General features: G+C 36.1%; 1 protein-coding gene across 2 annotated transcripts in view; it reads right to left on the bottom strand.

Annotated features, from left to right (window-relative positions):
• Positions 1-25,246, bottom strand: part of SENP6 (SUMO specific peptidase 6) — a 91,852-nt gene that overhangs the window by 49,694 nt on the left and 16,912 nt on the right. For both annotated transcript variants that reach the window (XM_026844434.1, XM_026844435.1), the window contains exons 2-4: positions 10,895-10,988; positions 4,483-4,546; positions 3,704-3,846 (exon numbers count right to left, since the gene is read on the bottom strand). In XM_026844434.1, the coding sequence (XP_026700235.1) occupies positions 3,704-3,846; positions 4,483-4,546; positions 10,895-10,988 (301 nt within the window). The remainder of the gene's footprint in view (positions 1-3,703; positions 3,847-4,482; positions 4,547-10,894; positions 10,989-25,246) is intronic.

Raw genomic sequence — 25,246 nt, 5'->3', positions numbered from 1 at the left:
AGGGATTTAATAATGTGAGAAATTTTGATACAAGTTATTGAAAACTAGTAAAGATAAAAGCAATTTCAAGTAAGACCTCATGATTAAAAAAACCCTGAACAACAAAACTATTAGGGTTAAGTTAGAGTTTGATAATGGATTTGCTTAACCAGGTAACAGATGATAACTTTTTGATTGGTTTAAATTTTTGTACATGCAAATGGAGATGCACAGGGAAAATTTTTTCTCACTGTTCTTAGATATTCCTTCTTTATGTCACTCATTTCCTGAATTTTAGGCAATACTGTACTACAATACTAATTTGAGTCAAGCCCCAATGATCTGAAAAGATTTTTATCCCTATTCTGCAGACAAGGTAGAAAAAACAAAACCAGAGACTTCAACTTTGTGATAAAAATCACCATGAGTATCTCAAAAATCTCAAGTATCTGATCTTTGTGCATTTAATCTAGCAGCTTAACTGCATGATCAACCTTCAGAATTTTCTTTAGCTGAAGAGTCCAAATATTGAAAGAGTAACTATTAAGCACCTTCTGTGCTGCATGTCAACATGAACACACCACCAGTCTTCACTACAGACAGTGACTGGATCACAAACCTTTACAGATTTAGGGATTTTGTTGTGATACGTGTGTTATGAAAGGTATGATGCTATCACAGGTAAGGTATCGAATCAAGATGAACACTTAGAGCATATTCAAATTTTCAAGCAGACTTAGTGGCCAAAATCTGAAAGTGAGTTAAATAGTATGAGTTTTAATCAAATATTAATTGTTTATGGCAGTCAGTAGCCTACACAGATCCATTATTCCTTCATTAATGACAGTTTAGTAAGAAGTTGGGTATTTATATTTTCCATGTAAATTCAGCATGCAGCTCAGTAGTAGACAGAAGGCGGATGCCTGCTTTCAATGTATATCATGTGACCTTTAAGTAAGGTAACACACATGCAACAGATTTTCCTTTCTTCAGTTAGATTTTATAAATCATACTAGGTGTTAGGTTTATACCATAGTATTTGTCAATAGAAGGCAGTCCAAATCCAAATAACAGAATGTCTGAACTAAATGCTAAAGACTCTTTAAAACACTTCAGCAATTATTTACCTTAAAAACAAAATTAAACCCAGACACCTTTACAGAACTTAAAACACACATACGCAGTCAAGTATGACTGGTTTAACAGAAAAGGGAGAAAAAATACATACTAAGGTTAGATTTCACTATAAATCTGACAGCCAGACAGTAAAAAAATATAGTTTTCAGAGGACTAGAAGAATCTTATTTTAAATTATTAGCTGTACTCAAAACAAACAGCAAATATAATGTACATGCACAAGCTTCTTCACTACTCTTGTTTTGAGTTTCTTTGTTGTTAAGGTAAATAATTGCTGAGTTTTCATAAGAACTGGCCAATATGAAGAGAAGCAAGCCAGAAATCTTTATGTTATCTTATAAATCTGTTGTGTGTACTAAAAATTAAAGATTGAAACACAACACATCATTTGCACAGCATCAATCAATGATAATGAAGTACTGTGATAATCTGTGTAAATGTAGAAAGAATTAAAAAAAGGGATTGAAGGAATTACCTGTGTTCAGAGTTGGCAAGAGCTTCCAAGGAAGTGCTTGAATATGTTGAAAAATAACAGACCCCTGTGCAATGGCACAACTTTTAACACACAACAAAAAAACCTGCCGTTATTAAATCTATTGTATTTTAACAAAGCTTTTTAAGTTCCACATAACAACCTATTAGTCTATCTCAAAAACCAAGACAATGTTTGTATTCCCAAAGGAAGGGAAAATGTAGGTGCACTCTCACCAAAAAGCTCCGTGAAATCTTTTTTGTAAATGTCTTATCTGATCCAGTCTGAAACATCCATGGAGAGAATGCAGTGTTTGCTTTTATGTTTCATTGGACATTGGGAAGGCAGTGATTTTGGTTTAGTTTTACATGAACAAAACCTACAGAATAAAACTCATGGGTAGAGGTGAATTTTTAAATGATAGGTGAATTTTTAAGTGACAGGAGAGATTAATACTTTTATATAAGTCTACAGACTTTTTTTGTCTTCAATAACATTTAGCTAGAAATCATGACTCTTCAGAGAAGTTCATTACTGAAAACTTAATGCTTTGTTTACATTTTATTAAAGACACTTTTATTCATAATAACCCAGTATATACAATACATAATATCCTGCAGTTAGTTCCCAACATACATTACATATACCCAAACAATCCCCTATACAATGGCATGTTGGTTGTAGTAACAGTAAGTTGAACTATTAAGAGTACAGAATTTTACTCATCAGTGAAAGTTTCACTGTTCTTTGTCAAAATTAAGTCACTGAAAAAAGAATGAAGGATAAGAATATCCATTCATTCACCTAAAAATCTAAACTATTGTTTATGTGGTCCTTACAGCAGTAGTTCCGAAGAAGGAAATATTCATAACTGGCCATCTCTTACCAGAAAATTCAGGATCTGTGGGGGTTGGTTTTGGTTTGGGTTTTGTTTATTTGAGAGTATGCATGAATTTAAGACCACTCACAAGCTACAGAAAAACTAAATTAGAGTGATATGTATCACATTTGGTTAAGATAGTGGGTGAAGGCTCATCTACATTTTGAAATTAAACAGGATAGATTAATATGTGGGAATAGGTTACAATTACAACATAAAGGTAATCAGAGTCCTTATTTTGACTGAAGTATGAACAATTCTTGGGTTTGTTCTTCTCTACCAAACTGTATCAAACCAGTCCAGACTGGAAATTCTGGATTTGTTCCCTGTATGTTAGGCTCAAAGATCAGAACTGCAGGAGAGGATACATACCAGATAGAACTTCAAGGATTTATTTTCTCAAGTGACTCTCCGATAAGATGGTCCCACTGACCAACAGTGCTCTACAGACCAACATGCAAGAACGAAGACAAAGACATCCCTCATACAGACACTCATGGGTTCCATATTTAATGGCTGGCCCAAATGTAACTAGCTATCTTACAAACTATTCCTTCCTGCATGAGTAACCAAACTGAGTGCACTTTAGCAGTATGAAATACTCCCAGAGAAAGTTACATGAATGTACCACTTATTATATACTAAATAAAGAGATCAGTCTGTTACAAGCTAGGGCCAGTAGTAACAAGCAAGTACAACACTGAATACTTAAACACTATTCCTGTCAGCTTTAAATGCAAGTGACAATCTCGAGCTATCATGTAGGAGTATGAATATTTGCTGAATCTTTTAAAGGAATAGTCCATGACTCCTAAATCAAATGACATCTTGCAGTAAGGAAAACAGAAAATGCACCCTGAGTTAACCTTGGCAATTCACAATCATGGAAAGAAGAAATTCGTGATGGGGATGTTAGAAATAAGTCTTCCACATGCTAACACTGTCTAGAGGAAACAATAGTATATGCAGACAACATTGGTAAGGCACTGACAAGTGTGCCACTGAATGCTCTAACTCTATTTTAATAACCTTTTGGTATTTTACTTATGTGCTGTTTAACATTTTGGAAGATGAAAGACCTTAATCTAGTTTTCAGTCTTTGCTCAGAAGCACAGAACAGTATAGCTTCTTAAAAAGCACAGCAGTAATGCAAATGTACTACAGGTAATTCCCATTTAGCATTGATGTCTATCAATGATCAAATAGGTAAGTAAACATAAAACTAAATGTAGTACCTCAGTTTCTTGCTATTTCCCATCATGTTGAGGCCAATTGCATTCCCTTTAAAAAGTCTCAAGCTTCCAGTTTTGCCTCGCCTTGCATAAGTTTTTATGGAATCACCACTGGTGCCGACAGCTCCAGGCCGACAACGAAAGGTCTGTAACAGAGTTCACATATATTAAAATACTCGTATAAAAGTTAAAGGAAAAAACAAGTTTCAAAATATTTATATAAATATTACTTTGGCTTGATTTGTACCAAGTTTCATGTACTAAATGCATGACTGCTTTTGTACCAAATGTCATGTAAAATATACCGTCTGATCCCTTACTCATTACGATTCCTTACTTTTATGAAGTATTATGAAGCACCTTGCAGTTGTAAGCTATTTCAGTATACATAAGAAAAACACAAAAAGCATGGGTTTTGCCTATGCATCTTCTCCTTTTATATACACACACATATACATGCACACAAAACAGGGAAATCTGACAGTAAGCAATCATGGGATATAGTGATGAAAATTTTTAATTAAAAAATACAATCTCATTAATGAAAATTGTCTAAACTTAAAACCAGTTATTCATGCTCATATTTTCAGAGTACTATACAAACCAACAAGATCTATAGGAGTAAAATGAACATTAAGGGTAAGCAGAGGAAAAGCTTAAGCATATGTTGTTAAATCAACATATAAACTTTCATTTTGTAATACCACACAGGTGACTATGCAACATTCTTTAAAAACCTAGGAAGCTTTAAAGATAGGTTTTCACCAGTAAACAGTAGTTACCTTTCTTTCTTCATTGGGACTGAAAGGCCCATCACTGTCATCTATGCTGAGCAGATTTGCCTCGCTAGATAAAATAGAGAGAAAAACAGATACACTGTAATGCAACAGAGCACCAACAAAACATTTTAAACACACACAGAGTGGGGTTTTCTCCTTCCCTCTTTAAATTTAAATGCATCACATGCACACTGTACATACATGCCTAAAACAACAGGAATGTTAAATGGGCAATGTAGTGATCCAGATGGATTATGTGAATATAAACTTGAACTGTACATCAAATTATTTCACAAAAGCAAAACTAAAAGGATGTTATTAACTCAAAATACCACTGAACCTTCCATATTGTTATAACGATGTTACTGACATCATGAAAGATTCTATACAGCCCGATGCATAAACTGAGTCAATACTAAATTAACCTATAAAACAGTCTTAGTTTATTCAAGCATATCGGTGTTCAAGTATGTGGTTTAAAACCGCAAACTTCAGTGTTGTAGGAGAAAAACTTGCATATAACTAAATTTTATCCCATAGCAATTACTGCCAAAGTATGTCTTCCTAAAAACACTGTACTCTGTTTGGCTCCACTGCTCATTAAAATGTGTTTCTTTAGTACTTCTGTGTTGGTAATCTTCAACTATTATAACAGAGAAGAAGATATAAAAAAAGAAACCCACTCCACGATACTGTGAAAACGTACTCTTTTCAGTAATAGGCAATTATCCTCAAATGATTTTAAGTATTTAAATTAAACCCCCAATCATACGTTTTATACTGATAGCAGCTAGATTAAGCTAACACATTCTTGCCTCCAGGAGGAACAACATGCTTCTCATCAATCCTGATAAGGTTACTCCTCTCCTGGCCACAACAAAATAATACAATCTTTAGCCAATTTTTAATTACATGGGTTTGGGGTTTTTCATTAAGATCATTCATGCATTAACTACTTAAGAATACAAGCAGTTGTATCAGGAGTTCCAAGGGAATGGTTACAGAAGAGAAACAATGATGGAGGTGAAGATGGAAACCTTTCTTAGCTACAGATATGACATGTTGACTGCAATATACACAATGAACTTTAGCTCTTTATATACAAGGTAACCACTCAGAACTCTCCCCACCCCCCCAATTTCCTAAAACCTTTTTCTGTGAACAAGATTTCCCTTCATGTTACAATTCATTCCTCCACCTTATGCAATACAGGTATCCTTACATCAGATAAAATAGAAGAAAAAAGTTCTTGACTCATATGGTGAGAACTGCAGACCCTGTCACTTCAGGAAGTAAGACTGTGCACACAGCTGGTTTTGATATGGAAAGAATTATATAAATGTCAACACTTCGCCACTGGCACTGTTCTACTTTCACTTACAGAACACAACAATTCTAGGTGTGTAATGGTAAAATGAACAGTGTAGTGGATCATCACTAATTTCCAATAGAAAGTGTCATAAAGACAGAAGAGTATAGTTGTACTTCTGTACAGACTATCCGCTGATACTAAAATTTTAAAATACTGTAACTTTTTTTTTAAACTCCCTTTCAGGATAGCATTTTCTTTCAAGGGAGTCTCACTGAGCTTTCTTAACCCTTCATCAGAAGACAATGAGTTTAACAATTTCAGAAATTTTCCAGAGCGTAAAGAATAAATGAAACTCTGCAGCACAAACACAAAATAGCAAGCAACCTATGGTACCTGCAGCTCTGGCATTCACCTACTGCATTGATCGAGCAAGATCATTTTACCTCTAGATACATTTTCCTTCTCCAGCTCCAGCTCATACAAAAATCATGACAGTTTTCAAAACGCCCTTTTATAGTGGCTATACGTTTAGGGTTTCAAGATGCCCCAATACTGTAATCATTTTAATAAAGGGCGTTTGGGTGGGTGAAAGAGAAGGTAACAAAATTAACAAAACGCTGAAAAAAAAATCCTTAAAACTGAAGAGTAACTCTTATGGGCAACTAAGATGACATGACTAGAAAAATATTTGGAAATCGGATGTTTTTAAAGAACAAATATTTTTAGACCTTAAGGAATGCAAAGTATATGCATCAGTACCAGAAAGGCTGTTTTTTCAGAAAGCAGAATACATAGCAACTGACTAATGTCTATTTGCTCATGTATCACATGCTTACAGTCACCACTTAAAAGATGCAATTTGTACAAACAGGAAAAAAACCCACTGTACCACACTCCCACATACCAGACAATAACATTTTAACACTACTGAAACTAAATCTCTGTGGTCTTGTGGGGAGAAGGCTATGCCTCCACACTTTGTCACTTTTAATTAGGGAACCAGAGAGAAATTTTCACATTAGAACTGTAATTTCTAACTTTTCAATACTTTAATTAGAAGTTTATAATAAATGAAAGTTAAATCTTTACTCATTTTTTTTTTTAAAAAAAGAAGTTTAGGTAAACAGTTCTTTCCAAAATGGAGTTCGTAATTATGCATTTGAATCTAGGCACTGAACAAGGAAAAAAAAATTTCTATTTACTTACCTCTAATTACCTATCGTGTTTAGTATTTTAAAAAATTAAGAACTGTGCAATAGCTAGATACCTCAGTTTAATAGACCATGTTTTTACTACTATCTACAAGCAACCCAAACTTTAAACCTCTGTTGAACACTGAGATTACACTCCCATGAGTTGCAAGCATATTTCTATCAACTACCAACTGATCCAGTCATGTTTCAGATGTGATTGGAATTTCTTTCCAAAAACTCTTAAATATATAAAACCAGGAGGCTGACATATTTCCCTTCACAATGTACCGTGTACATTCTTTATTCTAAATTACATGCTGGTAGGGAACACATTAAAAAAAAGCCCTGACATCAGAGGCACAAGAGAAGCAGTGATATTATTCAACTCACCACAATGCCACCACATTAAAAATAACCTCAACTAAAACTCCTAAAAATTAAGAACTGAGGCTCTGAACAAAAAGTTCTTTATTAGTTTAAAGACTATAGTGCCTTACTAACGGGTCATAAAAGCAGCACAAAACATCTATATAAATATGAGGGGCTGTTTTGATAAAGGAATAAAAAGGAAAAAAATATCAGAAAAAAGCTAAACAGAAATAATTTTTTTAAAACTATTGCTGCATTTTCATTCAGGAATAAAAGAGAACAAGCAGCTTATCCCCTGTAAATAAAAGGGAAACAAACAAACAAAAAACTTTGTGAAAGAAAGTGTTTGTTAAGAACGGATACCATAGGGCAAATAAATGAAACAAACCCATTTCTTTGTATTCAGTTTTTTGATAAGGCTAATATTGAACAAATCTCAGTGGAAGGCCCAAATCTGGACTATTAAAAAAACAGCCAAAAGAAAACTGGGCCCATCAATTTATAAAACCATTGTGAGGCATATTGAAGCATACTTCAAGAACATTTACCCAGATATTAAAAAGAAAGTAAATATAAATTATCCAAGACACTTCATTATAATCAACTGTAAAACTAGAAAGCATCTTATAACATGTTCATTTCAGTAATCAATTTAATTAATATATTACTTTGGCCCTGTTTGTATAAGTCTTGCATCTTTCATGTCTTCTGCTACGTAAGATACGCAATTTCCATCATTTATTCTGTGATGGTCTATGCAGGTTTTGGTGTGTTCAACTGACCAATTGGTCTTTTTTTCTACTGTTCTACACAAAAGTTCCTCTCTTTCTGTGTGGCGTCCAAGTACAAAGCAAGAAAAGCCTCAAGTCACTTGCTATTATCTTGACTGCTAGCTGAAGTGGATCAAATCTTGTAAATCATCAAAAATGTTACTTTCACTTTTTTAAGCAGACTGAAGATTATCTGCAGGCATTTACTGTAGGATAAGATACTTGCAATTACCATTCTGAATTTCCGTTACTCTAGTTCCAAGTATCAACTCCAGCAGCATTTAAAAATGTATATATTGTGTTGGGTGATAGTTTATTTTTCAAATCTTCTTCAGTTTATGAAAGTTCTTTACTCTTTTTGTGTTCATTACTTGACACCTTACCATTATGTCACATCCTAATTACTCAAATAAGTTAAACAACACATTTTCAAAATTATCTACCTATTTTAAAAATTGCTTTGGTAGGAGGTCATTAGCTACATATTCCATCAGCGTTCATCTCGATGAGGAAAGATAATCCAAACAGACATCCAGTATTGACCAACAACATTAGCACAGGCCTCATGGGGTAATACAAGAATACAGCCAATCCTTTAAGTGCTGGGATGTTATTCTTGGGCCAGTTCAAAACAAACTTACTGTATGTCTGCCATTAAGAGGGCAAAAAGCTGTGATAAGGTCAGACACTAAAATGCTAGTGCCTCAACAACAAGCATGTGAGGCATCCAGACACTTGCTTCAGATTTACTGCTTTCTCCACACAGAAATGCAGTAAGTTACAAGCACTGCTAGTAAGTATCAGCATACCATAGTGAGTAAGAATGATATTATTAAAAAATTGCCAGAATACATACTTATTGCATAGTGCACTCAAAATATTGGGGGGACACCAAGCTTTATGTTGGAATAGTTCTAGGAACTAAAGCTGAGGACAATTTATTGTCAAAATCAGGTGTTTTCTCTGTCAGTATTTTGTTACACAGAGTAAAAACGTATCAGAAAAACAAAATACACAAAGTATTTCAGAATGCTCAAAGCTTACAATGCCATTAAGACAAAAAAAACCCAGGTGTTACCAGAAGGATGTGGGCAGCTTAAAACATAGAGCTGTTTGGAGAAGAGTAAGAAGCTGACTGAAATGGTATCAGAGGATGAGTAAGCAAAAAAGGTAGGATCTCCAGTTTAAATAATTTTTCAACTAATCTTTTATCTATACTTCCAGACAAGATTCTGTGTAATTCACAGGTATAAAAATGAATTACTGATATAATTAGGTAATAAAATTTCAATACTGACTACAGGAAAACTGTTTATCATACAGAATATTTGAAAGGAATGAAAAATCACTCAGAAAAAACATATTAAAATTGGACACAATTATATAAAACATAAGTTCCATAATCAGTTTTTAAAACTTTTTTTTTTTTTTAGCATCGCTACACTATACATATCTCATTCTGTATTCTTAAGTGAACATCAACTGGAGACAGATGGAAAACAGCAGTAAATTACTAGAAAGAAAAAAACCTGCTGTGCTTAAAAATGTGAGTTACTTTCACTTCTGAAGACAAGTAAAATGCAAATACTAACTGTATTGTATGTGCCACCACTACACTTAAAACATATTACTGTGCACCAGAAATGGATGTAAAGGTGCTAAGAAAAAAAGCAAGCTTAATTTTATAAAACTAAAATGCCCTTAGTTTGACAACCTTTGAAAAAGTGGTTTTAACTTCCGATAGTTATGTTGTCAAAAGCTCTTAATGCTTACCTAACACTTCAGTGAACTTCTGAACTCATTTTTTAATGACTAAAACAGCACATTTATTAATGTTTTTCTAAGAATACAGCATAGCCTGCTGCTGCAGCCTAAGTGGTTATGTGTCTGTTTTCCTATCTCCCTTCCAGTGCACAATTATTTGGCAGAATATTACAAGAATATTATAAGAATTTATATAACAATATTGTAAGAATTATTTTTGTACATAACCACATGATTAATTTCTCATTACTGGAGAACTATAGCATCGTTTTTAAACTTGCAGGTCTTACTCTCCATGTATCTCAGAACAACAAATAAACTTAACATGCCTTCTTCATGCATAAAACCTGTACTTTTAAGAGTTCATTAGTCTTTCTGGAAAGAAATACATTAATATTGAGAAAACACAGTAACAATAAAATGTCACAAGAACAAAGTATGTATTCAAACTATACACATAGGCTTTAAGTTTTAGTCAAAATCCAAACATACCAAGTGAAGAATTAAATTATCAGGGAACAAAACCAGTCTTAACTCTACCCACTAAGATAACCAAAAGGGAGAAGAACCTACCATCTTTTAAGCTCAGTTTAGTTTGATGTAGGTCTACAGCTACAGAAGTACCTGAATTGTAACTGTGAAGTACTGAGTAGCATCACCACTAAAGTAAAAGTTGAAGCTGCTTGGATACTCTCCCTTTCAGTTTCCTTACTTTGCAGGTTGACGTATTACTTGTCTGTGTTCCTTAGACTTTCACAGTAGTTCCAAAGACAGTTGCAACACCTTTGAAATGTACTGTGTGCTATGTGTAAGCCCCATGCTTACAGTTAAATTTACATTATAATGCATTTTTATATGGCAATACTATTTAAAATAATCACTTTTTTGGAAACATTTTTCTTAGTTACTGATTATGTATTATATATTGTTTCTTATTAATAAATTACAAAAAAGTATTTATTTATAGACACTTTTACTTTCAATAGCCTAAATAAAAGGATCCTTACTCTTTCTCTGTATCTCCTTCACTTTCTTCTGCATGATCAAAGCTCCAATTATTTTTAAAACCTCCATCTCTCTTGGACTGTGATCTATCCAAAGCTGAAATGAGAACAAGTTAAGGTAAGTCTTAATTTCAAGCTGAGTTATTAGTCAACAAAAACTAGAGGAGTAAACCAGATGCATATATTTTCCCCAAGTATTTATTTTACTGATGCCAATGTTTAACTACTATTTGACAAAATAAGTTCATCAATGCAGTGGTGACTCATTATCCTAAGTAAATACAAGTATTTTGTCAGCATCTTGATTGCGAATTCAACAAGTTAGCAGGCTTTTAAAAATTATGACAAGGCAGTTTTACACGGATTTCAACTGGTTTACTGACACCTGTAAATTTAAGGGTTCTCTGATATGAACTGTATGCCCCACACAGGAAGGGTCTTCACATTTATTATTTAATTTTGCCATATAAAAGCAACAGTTATGAACTGCCTCAAGTACCATTTCAAAACAATACCTTCTTTTCAATTCAACATCTGATGCTAACTGAAATTTTGGTGTTAGCATCAATTAAGTAAAAACCTAAGCTTTCTGAGAACAGTCACATGACATCAAATTTCAGATTTAACTACTGTAATATCCAACAGTATGGACATTTCCATATAATATGATGGCACGGGGTGAAGGAGGTCTAGAGCACGAAGACAGCACTCATTAAAGCAAGGCACTGCTCACACCAGACCCTAATTATTACAACTAAGAGTTGCCTCACATAAATTCTGTATGACAAACTATGCAGCAGCTTTGATTTTGGTGTAATACTTAAATGTGTCTTTTCTTACTGTGTTTATCTTTACATAGTTGGAAACGCATTTAGAAATAATGAACACATGTTTTGATAGGAAAGAAAAAAAAAATCACAACCAATAACAGATGTCTAGGGTAAAGTGTAAACAGTGAACACAGAAATATTTATAGCATATACAACCTTTGCTTCCAGCTACTTGCATGTACCAAGGACTTCCTGAGCCATGGATGTTATTTCTGTGTTTAACAGCCTTTGCTAGCCTTTTTCTTCTACCTACTTGCTTTTTTAATCAACCTTACTTTACAGAATCAACAGCATCTCGATGCAGATAGTACCTCTGCTTAAATATGTATTATATGGGTAATCATCTCTTTTTGTTTGTTCCGATTCAATCTAGAATCTTTGGCTCCTACTTAGTACTCTACTCCTCCTGTTCTAGTACTTTGGAAGACAGTAATAAGTAATCCTTCCCTATTCACTCATGATTGTATAGATCCCTATTGTGTTCTTTCATGGTCATCCTTTTCCCAAGCAGAAAATGAAAAAAAAACAAGTCTTTTTAATTTTTCTTCACATAAAAGCTGTTTCATGCTTTTAAATCACTCTCAGTGTTTCTCTCTGAACCTCTTCTAGTCTACTGTTCCCTTTTTGAGATGATGGTACCAACATTATGAAGAATATTCAAGATGCATACATGCCATGAATTTCTACAGAAGCAATGTGATGTTTATGTTTTGTTCTTTATTCCTTTATTAATAAGTCTTAACACTGGATTCGTGGTTTTCACTGCTATGAAGAACTGCATTGATTTATGTACTAGATAATTAATCTTTCACTCATGATTGGTAAGAACCAGTTCAGAGCAAATCATTGTCTACAAAAATTCTTTTTCCTACTTCTCATTCAGATTACTTCGCATTTACCTACATGGAATTTCATGTAAGATTTTAACCCACATAACTCAAAACCTGAGCATCTGCAATTTTCTTTAAATAGCTAGCCATTATACTAACCCAAGAAGTCTGTAACATCTACAAACTTCATCACCTCACTATCAAACCCTTTTCCTTTTATCTGTGCACCAATGTTAACGCAGAACCTTGTGGAATATTCAATGGGTTACTCCTACTAACAAAACAAACCATTTTTGCCCTCTCTTTCCATCTGTGGCCAGTTGTTCCTTATAAAACTTTCCATTTTATCCAGAGGCAAATTAGCCTCTCCAAAAGCCTTTGGTAGAGGACTTTACAGAGGGAACAATGAAACAAATTCTGGTCTTTGTTATCACTTCTACGAATCTGGGTTGTACAGTCACAAAGCTCACTCATATAATGTTCCTCCGATGCCTTTTTAAAAAGTTGTTATTGTACTAGCTACCTTCTTTACCTGCAACATGCTACAGTCAGGAGCTCCTTTACCCCAGAGTTCCTCTTATAACACTTGGATGAATGTCATTTGATCCTGGTGCCTTGTTCATTGTTTGCTTAACGTACTGCAATGTCTTGCACTGATGTTTCAGTTTGAGTCATATACTCTATTACAGTTCTTCTTAAGAAATATTCTGGCATGAAGACCTCTGTAAGTGTTGTCAAAGTGAGTGGAAGCAATTCTGTTTTACAGCTATGACCATACCTTCTCCAAAGCCGCTCGGTTGCATGCTGACCTTACAGATACTCCAGAAACTTTTCTGATTAAAGATATACTTAACAATAGCTTTTATGACTGCTGGGAGTTATTCATCAAAAATTTTTCTGCCTGCCTCATCATAAGTTAAATTCATCAGCTTTTTTTTAATTCTCTATTTTCATCATTCAGACAAAAGTTCAGATTCAAGAAAGATGATGTTTTATTTCAGATATTTCACCTTACCTTGCTGTTTAGTCATGCCAACATTTGGGGGCCTTCTGAAGTCTATTTAAATAAGCAGCACACATGTGCTGTAAGCCTCCAATATGGTGTCTTTAAATAACTCCCAAGCTGTCTGCAAATATTTTACACTTTGGCTGAATCTTTCAGTTCCTTTTCAAAGTTTCTTAGGGTTTTCAGTAGTCCTTTTTTTTTTTTTTTTTAAATTAAGCACTTCTGTGTTGGATGGTTTGTCCACTGCTACAGACCGGCTCAGCTGTCCATGGAAGAGCAGTCTTAGTATCCCAGCTCTGCTCACTCAGCTCTGGATCAATTTTAAGTCTCTCTAGCATTCTTGGTCCTACCAAAACACAAATCTAGAAGTATACCATCATGTTAGCCAGACAGTCCATCTAACTGAGTTACTTAGGTCATTTGGGATCTGATCCTATATAGGATTTTTTTTTTTTTTAAACAGGGATAACAAGTCATCTGTCACACAGGCTGTTTCTAACTATTTTGCAGTAAGACAAATTTGGAACCTCTACCTTTCTACTATCAAGGCCATTTTAATCAGAAGACACATTCATACCCAGAAGGTAAAAATATTCAAATAAGCAGAACTGACCCTAAGACAGTGAACCAACAGAAGTCAATTTCTATACCTCTGCCCAAGAAAGGCAGCATGCTGGAACAGATCTCACTAGCGATAACAAATCATTTTTCCTTCCCACTACAAGCTCCCTTTAGTGCTGTCATGCCAAGGGAGATAAGAAATTTTGAGCCTGAGAAACTATATGGAATATAAACAGACATCTTAAAGAGGCATATCCAATGTATTTCACTGCTTTTTAAAACAACTGTGACGAGTTACATGTCATTTTTAAAAAGCCAATTAAAAACTTTCGCAAAAAAATAATTCATATTGTAATTATTATTAGAACTTTTATGGCATTATTAACCACATCCTGAAGACAGCCTTTTAAAAATCCCCATCTAGACTCTAGACTTCTTGAGTAAAGCCCATTTAACAAATTTTGAATTACAAAACAAAGTATGCTTGTAGGAAGAATGGCAAAAAGCAGATGAACACCTTTAAGTTGCTGTGTGTGGACACTGTTTTGTTAACTCCTTTAGCCAGTAGTTTCTATCATTCAACGGTGTTATGCGATTTGTAGATGGGAGGAAAAAATTCACAGTGAATCTCCATGAAATAAGAGCAAAGTCATGCATCTGAAAAAAAATCCTTTACAATTCTGCCTCTCAAACACTAGAGTGAGCAGTGACAGATACAGTATTTCATAAAGGGCTAATGTCCAACAGAAGATACCATCTTAGAAGAATTTTTTGCATGTCTTGTATCTTGTGCTCTAAGGCAAGTCATTCCATATGAATCTATCCTACAACTGACCAGAAAAACACACCTATTTCTTTACTGTTTTGGAAGGGATGCTGCATTGGGTTTGCATGGCAAGGTTTTGGTAGTGGGGGCCCTACAGGGGTGGCTTCAGTGAGAGGATGCCAGACCCTGCCCTTATGTTGGACAGAGCCAACACCAGCCAGCTCAAAGACAGACCCACCACTGGCCAAGGCTGAGCCTATCAGCAACAGTGGTAGCACCTCTGTGAACAACGTGTTTAAGAAGGGGGAAAAAACTGCACAACAGCAGTCAGGACAGAGGACTGAGAATATGTGAGAGAAACAACTCTGCAGACACCAAGGTCAGTGAGGAAGGAGGGGCAGGAGGTGCTCCAGGCACCGGAGCAGAGATTCCCCTGCAGCCTGTGGTGCAGCCCACGGTGCTGTGCTCCTGCAGCCCATGGAGGTCCATGGTGGAGCAGATCTCCACCTGCAGCCTGTGGAGGATCCCACACCAGAGCAGATGGATGCACCCTGGAGGAAGCTGTGACCCCGTGGAAAACCCAAACAGGAACATGATCCTGGCAGGACCTGTGGCCCCATGAAGAGGCCTCACGGTGGAGCAGTCTGTTCCTGAAGGACTATACCCTGTGAGAAGGATTCACGTTGGAGAGGGTCATGGAGGACTGTCTCCTGTGGGAGGGACCCCACACTGAAGCAGAAGAGTGTGAGAAGAGCTGCAGAGACAACACATAATGAACTGACCACAACCTCCATTCCCTGACCCTCTGCATAACTCAGGGGGAAGAGACAGAGAAATCATGAGTGAAGCTGATGCTAGGAAGAAGGGATAGGGGGGTGTGTGTGTGGGGGTGTGTGTGTTTAAGTTTTAGCATTTATTTTTCATTATCCTACTCTGATTTGATTGGTAATAAATTTAACTTCCCCAAGTATGTTTTACCCATGATGGTAATTGCTGAGTGATCTCCCTGCCCTTATCTCAGCCCACAAGCCTTTCATCATATTTTCTCTCCCTCTGTCCAGTTGAGAAGGGGGAAGGATAGATCGGCTTTGGTGTGCACTGGTGACCAGCCAAGGTCAACTCACCACAGATGCATTTACCGGCCACATGAAGATCAACTTTTCTAGGAAAGCAACTTTCTCAAATGTACCACTGGATTGCCAGAAGAACTCCCCATCACCCCCAGCATACAACAGTAAAGACTTGAAGGTTTCTATTACAATACACAAAAGCTTTTACAAGTATTTCAAGTGCTGAGATCACATTTCCTTCTGTGTCCAAGAACCATCCTAAACATGAAACCTAAATCAAACAAAGGTTTGGTTCAGGACCAAGCTGTTTTTCCAGGAGGACCTGAAGTTCACATTCTTTGCCCCCAGTTACACTGGTAAAGAAATAATACAAGCCTCATCTTACAAATGCTTAGACCATCACAACTGCAACAACTTACCAGATACTGCATTAATTTAAATATGCTCAGAATCATTGCCTTCATCCAGACTCATATTTAAGTAAATTAAAAAGAATGCTTCTAAGTTTTCTAATCTGTTGTTCATTAAGAGTCATCACATATATATTGTTAAGAGGATACAAGTACTCATAACAATGTGACACAGAAATATTTTCTCATTGTTTTACTTTCCCTGTTGCTTCATTTTCTTTCAGACAGGCTTCTTCGGGCTTCTGTGCAAAATAGCTTTTTTTCTTCCAGCTTAGATACCATCAGCTCTAGTACATCAACTGTGTAACCACAGTGAGGTTGCATTTTCAAATACTGAAACAGCAATACATGAATGGGTTTACACACACCTCACACTTCCTAAAACCTGGGGCTTCTTGCTCTTCTCCCGCACCCTGTGCATTTCAGCACAGCTGTTTCTTCACTGAAAGGAAATCTGGGGAAAGAAACTAATTCAGGCAAAAATACCTTGAGCAGAAGGGGAAGGGGAAAGTTATTTTTCAACTGTATCAGTTCCCTCCTCTGTTCAACCACGCTATCACAGCACAGCTGTGACAGCACAGCAGCGGTAAGGGGGCATCCAGGAACTGATACTGTTTAGGTACCACTAAGAAATCTGCATGGTACCATAGCCTAACCTACATTTATAGCTACATATTTAGAGATCTACTCCTTAAAAATGCTTTAACTTCCTTCTCCCTGAATTAGTTGCAGATGCAAAAAAATCTGTCAAAACCACTTAAAATAATAAGCAGTAATAATAAACAACATAATGATAAACAGTGAGATAATACATGAAGCATGGAGTTCAGTAGTAAAGTTCTATGACACCAGTATAACGGACACAAAGTATGGACACTTTCACACATGAAGGCAACTTAACTTCTCAGATGTCTAATAAAAAACCCCACCTTTTCAAGAATATGATGTCAACAGAAAACCAATAATAAACACAAAGCATCCACTCCTGGACAAAGAAAAAACATTTATAAGAGGCCTGTATTTCAAAGATGAAAAATCATCTGCATATTCTGATAAATGACTAGTTTTTTTTCTTTAGGACTTTCATACACATTGGGTTGTTTATAGTGAAGAATATTATGTAGAATGATTGGACTCAAGAACACAGAACTGCTTAAATTTGATCACTTGAAAAACTGTGTTTAACATTTTCTAAGTATTAGCAAGGAGTAACAGAAGATGATAAGGCTAGAGTTTAAAGTATGTTAAACATTTTCTTTGCAATGTCTTTGAAGGTTTTTCTGGTAAGACGGTGGTGGTAAACACACAATGGACAACTAGTGTTTCTTGACCTTTTCTACTGATTTTCTCACCAGAGATGTAGAGGTATCACCCATAGATGCTGCCCTTACGACAGCAGCAGAAAACAATGCAGAAGTCCTTCAAGAGGGCTTCTTTATTTACACCAGCAGCAAAAGGAATGCTAATCAAAATGTGGGCCCACTGCTTAATGAGATAGGAACCTAGTGACAAAGAATATGGGAAAAACTGAAGAACTTAATAATTTTTGGTTTTGCCACTTCAGATTTCACTGGTAAATTCTGCCCTCTGACCTCCCAGTTCCTCAATTCTACCAGCAGAATCTGTGGGAATGCAACACCACCCACAGCTGGGGAAGAACATTTAAGCCACTTGTGCATGTAGAAGTCCACAGGATCAGACAGGATTATCCAATGGTGTTGAGGAAGCTTGCCAATGTCACTGCTAGGCCCCTCTACATTATCTTTGAAAGGTCATGGCATAAGAGAGGTTCCCAATGACTGGAAAATCATACCTATCTTCAAGATGGGCAACAAGGATGACCTAGTGAGCTACAGGCTTCACCTCAACCCCTGATAAGGTTATGGATGAAATCTGGCAGGAATCCTTTCCCAGCTGCATGAAGTGGCAGCATGGATTTACCAAAGGCAAACTGTGTCTGACTAATCCAGCTGTATTCTATGGTGAGATGGCTGGCTCTGTAGATAAGGCGAAAGAAATGAGTGTTGCAAGGCCTTTGACATTGGTCTCCCACAGGGTCCTTATAGCCAGACTAGATACAGACTGAGTAAATGAGTAAGAAGATGAGAGCAAAACCAGCTGGACCACTGTGGGTCAAAGTGTGATGACTACCAGTAAAAAAACAGCTGCTGGCATCCCTCAGAAATCAGTACTCAAGCCAATACTGTTTAATGTCTTTGTTAATAATCTGGATTATTAATATATAACAGATGGTTTATCCAGCCTTCAGAAGCGAGGAAGGGAAACCTTCTTGACATCTTCAGCTACCTAATGGGAAGACAGAGAGAAGATAAAGCCAAACTCTTCACAGAGATGCACAGCAAAAGGACAAAACTGGGGACACAAGCTAGAACAAAAAAAAAAATTCCAACTCAATGGAAGAATTTATTTTTTACTATGAGGATGCTCAAGAGTGGACCAGGTTGACCTGAGAGGTCATGGAAACTGAACAAAGCCCTGAGCAACCTGTTCTAATTGGACTTGGTTTGGACAGGAGGTTCCAACCAGCAGTCAAGTAAATCAGTGACTACATAGAGATAAAGCATCACCTAAGGCAACTGCACCATCATCACAAACACTTCCAAAATGAAGTACTTCTTTCCAGAGAGAGAAAAGAAGGAAAGTGACTGGTCTGCCACTCACTCAAACTTTCTACACAAGTAATATAAATTTAAATAACATTAAAAGCAGAATACAACAATAAAAGGGAAAACAAACAAACAAACACCAAACAGTAATTTCTTCATCTCTAGCATTAGGAATACGTATAATTCTCTACTTACATAAGACCTCTATTGCTAGACTAGAGGTATACTAAAAATTCAGAGAAGAAGAAGTTTCAGTGTTCATATAGGAAAGATAAATACAGGAGAGATATCTTCCTATTTTATAGGAAAAATTGGAGGATAAAAGGTTAGGATAGGCTAGGGACAATTTCTGAACTGCCAATTTTGTCTCAGATTGTGAAAAGAGTATATAAAGCTAACAAGACATTTCAAGGAAGATAACACTTGAACAAGAATTCCAGAATATAATTTCTGTGGCAAATCAGCATGCATAGTTAATCACCTACGATCTCGAATTCTGAACACTGGAGGAGTTTTATAAGATAAGCAAAACACAGCAGGAAACCTTACAGTATATTACACGTTTGCTTTGCACACTTCTGATTTCAGACTTCGTTATGCACCGTGGGATCCATCTTCATTAAAAAAGCTGAGGTTGTGCAACTGAGAATACAGCAGCACTAAACAAACAGCAATCTATTTTTAGAAAGTGCTGAAACGCTGTTACATACAGAATAAGATTAATAACCTGGCATAACTACCTGGAAATTAGGCAACCAACACTTTAAGGTTTCCAGGTTAGCTGCAATAATTGGAACATCAGGTTGGAATAAAGCACTGTATCTACATACCAAAAGGAAGAAGAAAAATCAAGAATTTGTATTATTTAGCACTTTTGGATTTATCCTGCAAACTTTCAGACATGATGTCAGATCTATCCCCTCTATAAAAATATACAGAAATTGAAGTCCAGAAAGGTTCCATGCCTTCTACAAGAAAATAACTTGCAGATGTAGGATAGAAGAAACTCTAAAATGTAATTAAAGCAGAAAAAAGCAAAACACTTCTTTGATGTTGTCAATTGTTCAAAATTCACCTGAAATGGACAGCAAAAAAAGCACACACAAAGAAAACACTCAACCAACCAAGAAAACCTCAACAATTTGGTCAAAAGAAAAAGGTACATCTCAGAAAAATCTGAGTAGGGAAAGGATGAAAGTAGGATGAAAGACTTTGTTAAACTATAAACTGTGAGAAAAATTTGCATTTGCCTTTCTGTAAAGGCCAAAGACCTGTTTTTTTTCCCTAATCTTAGTGACACTGGCAAGCTTTCATACCCATATGAGAAGGCAGTCAGCTGGATTAGATTGCTGATATGGCTGAAAAGTAATACAGACTAGCTCCACCAACACTTCCCCCTCCCAGGATTAGTTTTCTGTCAATTTAGTTCCTTCAGCCAACTCGCCATGAATCCAGAGAAGTGCTGGCGTTGTCTCAAGCAAAGCTGTGAGCACACTGTTTCTGGGAGGGGCAGCAGGACTATGGCTCTGAGCAGCACAGAGCAATTAAGTAGGCCTGGCTGTGTTGTAAATTGCTGGCACAATTACTTGCAGGCCATACAGTATGGTCCTCAATATGGGGACTGCTAAGAGTTAGAAAATGACCCTGCAAATGCACATACAGTTAAAAATCAAGTAAATCACGTCTGTTTATTAAAAAAAAAATAATCAGAGAAATGCAACACATACAGGCAACAACGTCCTGCTCACAGTAGATACACTACATACTTCAACTCCCTTTGCAGTTAGAGATCATCAATGCAGTGAGGCATGATGTCATGTAACTACATCACTGCGTTAAAAACACATAAATCTTTGTAATGGAAGTATCAAACCTCACTAGAACTAACAACCATGAGTTTAAGGAACACTGACAACTGCTAAATACATCACACTATGCTAATATTCATAAGTGGGTTTTATTTTTAAAAAGCTAAAAAATAACTTCAACATCCCTGGAAAAACAAACATTTTCTCAGTAATCACTTGTAAAGGCAGTGAAGATGAGGAACTGCTATCTATCAACTAATTTTTAATATAACAAAATAACACATGCCAGCTCGCTAAATGCACCCAGTTATGAATCTACTTTTCAAGAAATATCCATCAAAAGACATCTGAAGCAAAACATCCAACTTCTTAAGAGACCATCCTGTAACTAGAGATGAGTTTCAGACACCTTCATCCAAACATGAAACTCATGCTTACATTGATCTATCAGTTCTTTTTATCACAGGGCAGAGTAAGTCTTTCTTCCAAGTAAGAAGCAGTGCCTTTTCCATCTAACAAGGGCTTTGCTAGATGACAAAGAATTCTTTACTACATTAATGACAAATTACTTTTTTTTTTTTTGTGGTATTCATCAGGTAAAGATTTAGCCACAACGTATTTGCCTTATGGTAAAACTATTAATATCAGCTAAAGGTTTACTTCCCCACTGTGCTGGGTATATGCAATCATAATAACCTGGACCAGAGAAGTCCAGAAGTTCACTTTTAAAAGTTTATTCCCAAACGTAAAGAATCCTTAAATTGCCTCTTGAGCAGTAAGCCTTGGTAGAAATAAAGTTACAACAAACTCTAGTAAGTGTTTCTAGAAGTGAGCCTCAGAAATTGCAAAGGCAATTGTAAATATGAAACTTAACATCTGCATAGTTCAAATTCTCAACTAATGGGCTCTTGAATAATCTTTCTGTTAGACTGTAGTATTAAATTCTGTCATCAGCAGGATATTCATATTTTGCTAAATGAGCCATAAAAATTGGACATGCCAAACAAACACAACATTATATGCTACAACATTAATAAAAATACATCAGTAGAATGAATTTTAGTACAAGGAAAACAACAGCATGGCACTGGATAAAAACATTCTCATGAAAATAAAAAAATATTTTTGCAGCTGTTTCTTACAGACATAAATTTCTAGGATTACATAATATTAATCATGTCATATAGTATTATGTTTTACCACACCAGCAAAATATTATTGGTATTTATCATTCCTAGAACATCTTTGTGGCAAGTCTTATTTAAAAAAACCTCAAACAAACCAACAGGGAGACTTTGCTCCAGCTCCAGCTTATATGGTCTGAAAGCAAACAAACAAAAATCGAGCAAGGCTGTTCTTCGTTTATAATCATTCACATTCAGACAGAAAAAGATATCCCCAGTTCAACGTCTTTCACTCCAAGTTATTCTTTTCTAGAAATTACTGGGACATCTATTCAGAAATGTTTCCTTGCCTCATGCAGCACTTACAGCACTTGTCCGTTAACAAAAGTTTTTACAGGCCTGCTGACCAACCTGGGAAGAATAACCACAGCCTGTTAATTTATTCCCTCCAGTCTCCAGCCTTCACCATAAACTTGTTCTATGCAGAAGTTAACCTGCTATTTAAAATAATTGAACTTCCCTGGGCAGAATAAAGCTGCTGTTACACAAAAGTATTTATTCTAACGTTTAAATTATGTATTCCACCTGAATCTGACTTAACAGCTCACCAGAGAGATGAAAGAGGGAATATCCTACTCCTCTCACATGCAGAGTCTGTCTGATCTCCCCAATCCCAAACCATTGTCCCTCCTCTCCCACTTACCCTTCAGTGAGCAAATTCAACGGAGGTTTGGCAAAGCGCCAATCTGGCAAGACTGTAAAAAGCAAGTTCAGTCTCTGTAGCAATAAACTGGTAAATCTCAGGGGTGGTGGGCAGTAGGAGACACACGAGGCTGGAATCTGGGGGGTGTGGGGGGCAAAGGGGAAAGAGAAGTAGACCTCTCCCTTTCCCCCACCTGCAGCAGAGAGCTCTAAGCAACACAGCTGCAACACGTAACTCCCTCTAATCAGTTAATAATGTTCAGTTAGTCCCTATGCCCAAAGCAGTAAATAATTTTAAGCCTTACAATGAGAACCAATAAATAGTTGGCAAGCAGCTTTACATTCAAAATGGAGTCGCAGCATGATAAGATAAAAGCAGCAACGTCACAGTTCACTGCTTTAGGCGATCCATACACCAAATTTATCATTACCCTGTACAAGACAACAGCATCACACCTTAATCATCTTACTATTCTTTGGACAGTTTATTTTGAAAGCATTATTTTCAAATTTGATATCCATGCTGCAAATTGCTGGTGTACATTAACTACAAGACATCAGCACTCATGCATTTACTACAACCCTTTTAATAACTATTCTCACATATTAAAACATAATTCCTTTCATAGATCATTTAGAAAAAAGTTATTCAAACAACAGCATTGCCAAAATTCTATTTAACTCGAGGCAGACATTACACCATAAATAAAAAAACAAAACAACTTCTCAAAAGTTATGTGCTCTTAATCATTCCTGTTAGCTACAGTACCCAAATAACTATTAGCCATTCTGTATTCTGATTTATATTAGACTGTAATTCAGAGACTGAATTCCATCTGGCTCAATCCCCAGTTCTGTGGAGGGAGACTACAGCATACAAGAAAATTAAGTAAGTTTTCAGTACTTTTACGACATTCTGTTGAAAGTACTCAAAAGACATCTCACAAATGTGTCTATGTACTAATGAATTACTAAGCTCTACTTATAACATGTTAGTAGTTCTCAAGAAAAAAAAAAAAGCTTCCAACCTAAATGTGTCACTGAATTAGACAGCAATTTAATGATTAAAAATACATCATTTGATTTTAACCTATTATTTAAGAACTGGTTATCTTTTCCACATTTCCTAAAGGAACTGAACTTTTGTATCCTCAGCAGCAGAATGAAAAACATTTTTTATCTTATATTTTGAAGGATCTGGGCAATAGAGATTGTTAATCAATTCTTGCATCATAACATCCATCAACACAGGCTGCTGGGCACCCACTATGGAAGTGCCATTTACTCCCCTGAACAGGACATTCATAAGCAACTGAGTTGGCCAACACAAGACACCAACTTCAGCTTCACCACAGCTTAAGATCAGCTTCACCTAAATATACTACACATGCTAAGCTGCTGAACACAGTATGAGGCATTTTAACAACAAATACTTTAAAGAATTAAATGTGTAAGATAAAATTACCACCAGTTCTAATTCTATGTAAGTACTATTTTTACTAGTGCTTTAATTTTCTTATTTTTAAGCAAGAAGTAATCAAGTACAGAGCATCAGACAGATTTCAACCTATGTAAGAATATCCCCATTTTAAAAAAAGTCCTCCAAATTCAAACCACATAGCATTCTAAAACTTGAGCCAAAAGAAAGGAGCTCTCCAAATCTGCTTCTCCCCCTCCAATGGAAGTGTCTTTGAGAACAACCAAATTAAGATAATATTTGTCCTTTTTCCCAAAAAAAAGAATTTGCTCCCTGTATCTACAGCTTCCCCCACTACAGCAGCTCCATTTTTGTTTATCTTGTTTCCTAAGCCTCCTGCAGTACCTTAAACTACACTGTACACTCTTCCACTCCTTTCTGCAACACACACACACACAGAGGCATATACATACTGTACTGTGTACTGAGCTCCTCAGCTGCCCTGACCCTTCACTGCTCAGCCAGTACATGTACTAACACCAGTCAGCAGCAAAGTCATGCTGAGGCAAGGCTGAAACTTCTGCTTAGGGACACTAATTCTAACCTCCATTTTATGGAAGTGCGCAAGTTTCACAAAATTTCTAGCTATTTACCTGTGAGATCCCTTACTCCTCTGCAAATGAAAGGGTTTAACAGCTATTAGTGGGAAGGGAGGAGACAAAATTATGAGTTGACTCAAAAACCCCTCATATTCTTATAAAGCAATAGTTAAAAGTAGTAAGCTTGGCAATTAGTCTTACATTGTAGGACCTGCCACAACACAAAATACCCTGACACCTCTCAGTTACCTCAACTCAGAGACACAGCTAAAACTCCATAGAAAAAGTGAAATCTGATACTGCACTGAAATCCAGAGTCTTCCACAAACAGCAGCAATAAAAGCCAAAGTTGTTGTTGAAACCATTAGAATAAATAATCCATTATGTTTTATTCTTGTACATAAAACAAGAAGCAAAAGACTAAAATATCCAAATAGGCTTATCATAAAAGTATCTGTGCTAGCAAGACGTTTGCAAAATGCTGGTTTATGCTTGCTATCAAGCAACTTACTGATGTTATTACTTATGTTATTACTACTACTTGTGTATTTAGACTTACACAAAAAAAGAGTGCAAGGACCCTTTTAGGAACATTCTCGATTGGG

This window comes from Athene cunicularia (genome assembly GCF_003259725.1).
Source record: "Athene cunicularia isolate RWA chromosome 3 unlocalized genomic scaffold, athCun1 chr3_part1, whole genome shotgun sequence".
NCBI lineage: Eukaryota > Metazoa > Chordata > Aves > Strigiformes > Strigidae > Athene > Athene cunicularia.
This window is presented reverse-complemented; position numbering and strand designations above follow the sequence as displayed.